This window comes from Buceros rhinoceros, unplaced genomic scaffold (genome assembly GCF_000710305.1).
Source record: "Buceros rhinoceros silvestris isolate BGI_N320 unplaced genomic scaffold, ASM71030v1 scaffold22208, whole genome shotgun sequence".
Lineage (NCBI taxonomy): Eukaryota > Metazoa > Chordata > Aves > Bucerotiformes > Bucerotidae > Buceros > Buceros rhinoceros.
Window position 1 is genome coordinate 24,321 of NW_010428924.1, and position 3,986 is coordinate 28,306.

The 3,986-nt window shown below is 52.0% G+C and overlaps 1 protein-coding gene across 1 annotated transcript in view; it reads right to left on the reverse strand.

Annotated features, from left to right (window-relative positions):
* Nucleotides 1–3,584, reverse strand: part of KIAA0226 (KIAA0226 ortholog) — an 18,641-nt gene extending 15,057 nt beyond the window's left edge. The window contains exons 1-2 of the mRNA XM_010142466.1: nucleotides 3,438–3,584; nucleotides 793–876 (exon numbers count right to left, since the gene is read on the reverse strand). Of these exons, the coding sequence (XP_010140768.1) occupies nucleotides 793–876; nucleotides 3,438–3,476 (123 nt within the window). The 5' untranslated portion in view covers nucleotides 3,477–3,584. The remainder of the gene's footprint in view (nucleotides 1–792; nucleotides 877–3,437) is intronic.
* Between the last annotated feature and the right edge of the window lie 402 nt (nucleotides 3,585–3,986).

Below are 3,986 nucleotides of genomic sequence, written 5' to 3' on the forward strand. Positions count from 1 at the left end.
CCCTAGCCACCAGGGAGGCAAAAGCACTGGGCAGACACAATGCTTCAAAGGTCGACCAGAGACCAAAGTTCTTCCACAGCCACCAGCACTGTGAATTTCTCCTGCACGCTCTCTCACTCGTGTACCTCACCCCTGTCCTGGAGGGACCTCACGCTCCCAAATCCAACACGACCCCAGTGATGACAGTCATGTTCTTGCTGACACATTAACTGGGGAAGGTTACAGCATTGAGCTGCTGCAGTTGGAAGAGCTGGACTGGAGTCACCTCCCACATCCCTCCAGCAGCAGTGTGGACACAGGGACCACCCGTGGTCAGCCCCTTGCAGCTGTCTGTGGCAAGGACCACAGATGTCAGCACAGGGCAGCCAAGGACCAGAAGCATCCTCATGGCCCAGCAGCTGGCACAAGCCAGGAACGTGAGAACCAAATGCATGGTCAAGGCACAATGCAGAAATGGGATAGCCCAGACCTTTAGAGATCAGCAGAGAGGCATGGATCACCACTGTGCACACACAAGCACCGCTTGTGCCAGTTCCCTTGGTGATGCCCGCTGCACCCAGCCGAGCCAAGCTGGAGACTGGCCCGGGAGAAATAAGCAGCCAATTGTCTCAGCCCAAGCCACGCCGAGTTCCTGGGACATGACTTGTACACAAATACATGTTTGCTTCAGCCGCCACCAGCCATGGAGCCGCTTTACCCACAGCAGGCCAATAGCCAAGGTGCCACTATCCCACCCATGAGGCTCGCAGCCCAGCTGCCCTCTCCCCTCCCTGCCAGCCCACCAGAACCCACCTTCTCCAGGTGATGAGCAGAGCCAGGGCTCAGCCAGCGAATGTCCTTCACAAACTGCCAGTAATCCTTCTGTCTGCAGCACACCTGCCCAGGACAGGCCCAGTTAGATACCACCTCCCACGTCCCAGTTAAATGACAACATCCCCCATTAGCCCCTTGCTATGATGAGAGGACAGCCCCTGAACCTGGCAAGAGGAGCCAGAAAATAGGCAGAGGAAGAGCAGCACTGCTTTACAGAGGAGAAACAAAGCAAGTGGAAAACACAGTTTTGTAGATTAAGGGACCAAGTCAAAAAACACTGCTATGATGTAGATAAGTTACCTACTGCCCCTCCCACAGTGACCTCTCAGTTGTGTCAGCCCACAAGAAACCAGACAACAGATCCCCTGAGCTCCATCAGGTAAAATCCCAGTCCCTCATACCACAGGGACAGGAGAGGTGTTAGGACAGGGACGGGACATGGCACTGAAGGGCTCACACCCCTGCTGCAGAGCAATAAGGACCCTAAAGGCCAACCACAGGTCTGGCAAGTTCAGGGTTGACCAACTTCCCACGTCACCATTCTCCTTCCTGCTGGAGTGGGACCTGGAGCAGAGTTCTGATGCCTCCGCACCACACAGAGTCAGACATCAGTGAGGGGAGGTGGAGGCCAACATGGAAACACATACCAGCAAACCCTTCAACCATTGCTACCTTCTGGCGCAAGCTACCGCCAAGGACACCAGCATGGTGGAACACCCCAGGTAGGGAACTTGACACTGCATTTCTACCAGCTCTTTGCTGTTGTTTGCCTCAGCTTTGTTCAGACAATGAGAAATTTTGCTCTTAACTATTCTTCCCATCAAAGAGGAACTGCAGCAGTTGCTGTTCCCTCAGAACGCTATTGGGTGTTAATACAGCCCCAAAATGCTTCTCTTCACTAAAAGGACGATTATTTTTTCTTCCATCTCTATTTCCTCTTTCACAAGTGTCAGCGGAATAGGTTCTGTTTTGTGATTGCTTTGTCTGGGGCGGGGCGGGGGGGGAAGGTGGTTTGATTTTCTTAAGACTAGGGAACTAACATGGCAATTTCTGTCCTCTAGAATGAACCGGGGTTTTCTGGACGAATACATAAAATTCACTCAAAAGTTTAAAAACCTCTTACCTTACTTCTCTTAATGTGTACAAACAGATTTTTTCACTTTTTTTTTTAAATTTATTCCTAGTTGTAGGAAAAAAGTTGATATGAAAATAGTAAGTAAAAGTTTCACTGGGGCAACTACAAGAAAATGGCTGTTAGGAACCTGGATTTTAACTGGTCTCCCTTTGTGGCTCTAATAACTTGATTGGTATCACACATGCCCAAGCAGGGGAGACATTTCTAAGCAAAAGAGCCACCTTTACCTATAGTAAAAGCACTGAGGACGTCAACCCACCGTCCTGCTTGGCAGGTCTGGCATGAACAGTTACCAATAGACAGACAAGCATCAGTCAATTAAATCTCACTTCCTGAAGCTCATTAACAGCACGTCAATCAGAAGGAAGCACTGCACTCCTCACATGTAAAAGGCAGCTCCTCTCTCTGTGGATCCCCCTTGGTTCGTGCCGCTGGGGACTAACAGGAGCAGAGCAGCACCAGAACGAGTGTTGACCGCAAACTTAGTAAATCCAGGGAGTAAAGTGCCCTGCTGGGATGACCTGCCAGCCTGGCTCTTCCTGGGGGCTTATTAGCTCGGGTGCTGCACTGCATAGGTGCAGTTTTCCTGCTCCTGGGGCCAGTTGGCCCATGCTAGCTGCCTGGGGCTCCTCTCACCACTCTCCGGGTGAGAAGCCTGCCCCCAGGCATGCCCTGCAGACTTGCTTCAGCTTTCCACTGTATATCAACTGTGTTGGAAATTGCAGGCTGAAGGGGAGATCTTCAGGCCTCTGCAGACAAGCAGGAAAAAGAAATTCTTCCAGACAGCCATGGAAGGGGGAAGTTGGCCCATGCTAGCTGCCTGGGGCTCCTCTCACCACTCTCCGGGTGAGAAGCCTGCCCCCAGGCATGCCCTGCAGACTTGCTTCAGCTTTCCACTGTATATCAACTGTGTTGGAAATTGCAGGCTGAAGGGGAGATCTTCAGGCCTCTGCAGACAAGCAGGAAAAAGAAATTCTTCCAGACAGCCATGGAAGGGGGAACGGCTGGGTGAGCAATTGCAAGGCACAACGAGAGCCTGGAAAGAGAGATCTCATTCAGGCAGAGCGCGGATTTGGCTGCCAGCTCCCGTTACTACACAGCTGAGCAGAAACAGCAAAGATGCGAGGTTTCTCTTGCCAGACCTCACTGGGGAGTTGTCCAAGCGCAGATGATACGGGGCTGACTCATTGCAAATGTAATGCTATCGCCTGGCTGCAACAGGAAGAAAGGAGAGAGGGGCTGACCTCAGTGCCAGGGGCACAGGTACTTAGAAAAAACACAACAGAAGCAGATGAGATAGAAATAACATGGACCCAGGTCCCTCTGACAACCACAGCACTTGCCAGGCAAGCTCAGTTCCTCCTACAATCATCTCCCACACTGCTACAAGCGTTGTACCTGCTGCAGCAGACAGAACGGCCCTACCTGCTCGTGCCAGGCACCAAAGCTGCTACAGACAGACAGCAGTGCTGGCGGGACAGAGCCCTACCTTGTCGTGGATGAGCCCATGGTAGAGGATACTGTGCATGTCTCTGCAGAGACGCTCCAAGCCGCCATACTTGGACCAGACATTCGGGTTGCTGGTGGATACCAAACCTTCCACTGTGGTCTTCAGGTTGCCCAGCAGCTTCCAATGCTCCTTCCTGTAGAGGAACGTAGCAAGTTGCATCGGATATGCAGCAAGAGGAGCTTCACAACACGACCACAGTATCACACTCTATCCAAGGACAATGGTCAGGCTGAAAACTTTGGTGGTTCAGAAGCTAGCAAAGGTGAGCTAAAGGACTTCACACTTTTCCTTGTGGTCTCCCACAGTTTGTGGGCAAGAGGCCGTACCATAATGACTCCTGAGACAACTCATAGCCATCACCAGTGTGGTCCCAGGAGACAGCCAGAACAAAGACTTGATGGCTCCTGAAACGTACCACTTGCTTAGTACAGGCCAGCAAAGCTGGAGGACATCCTTCCCGCCAGCCTCTTGCTTGCTTCGCTCACACGCTCTATCAGAGACTGTTCAGAGCAGCAGCCTGTCAGGAGT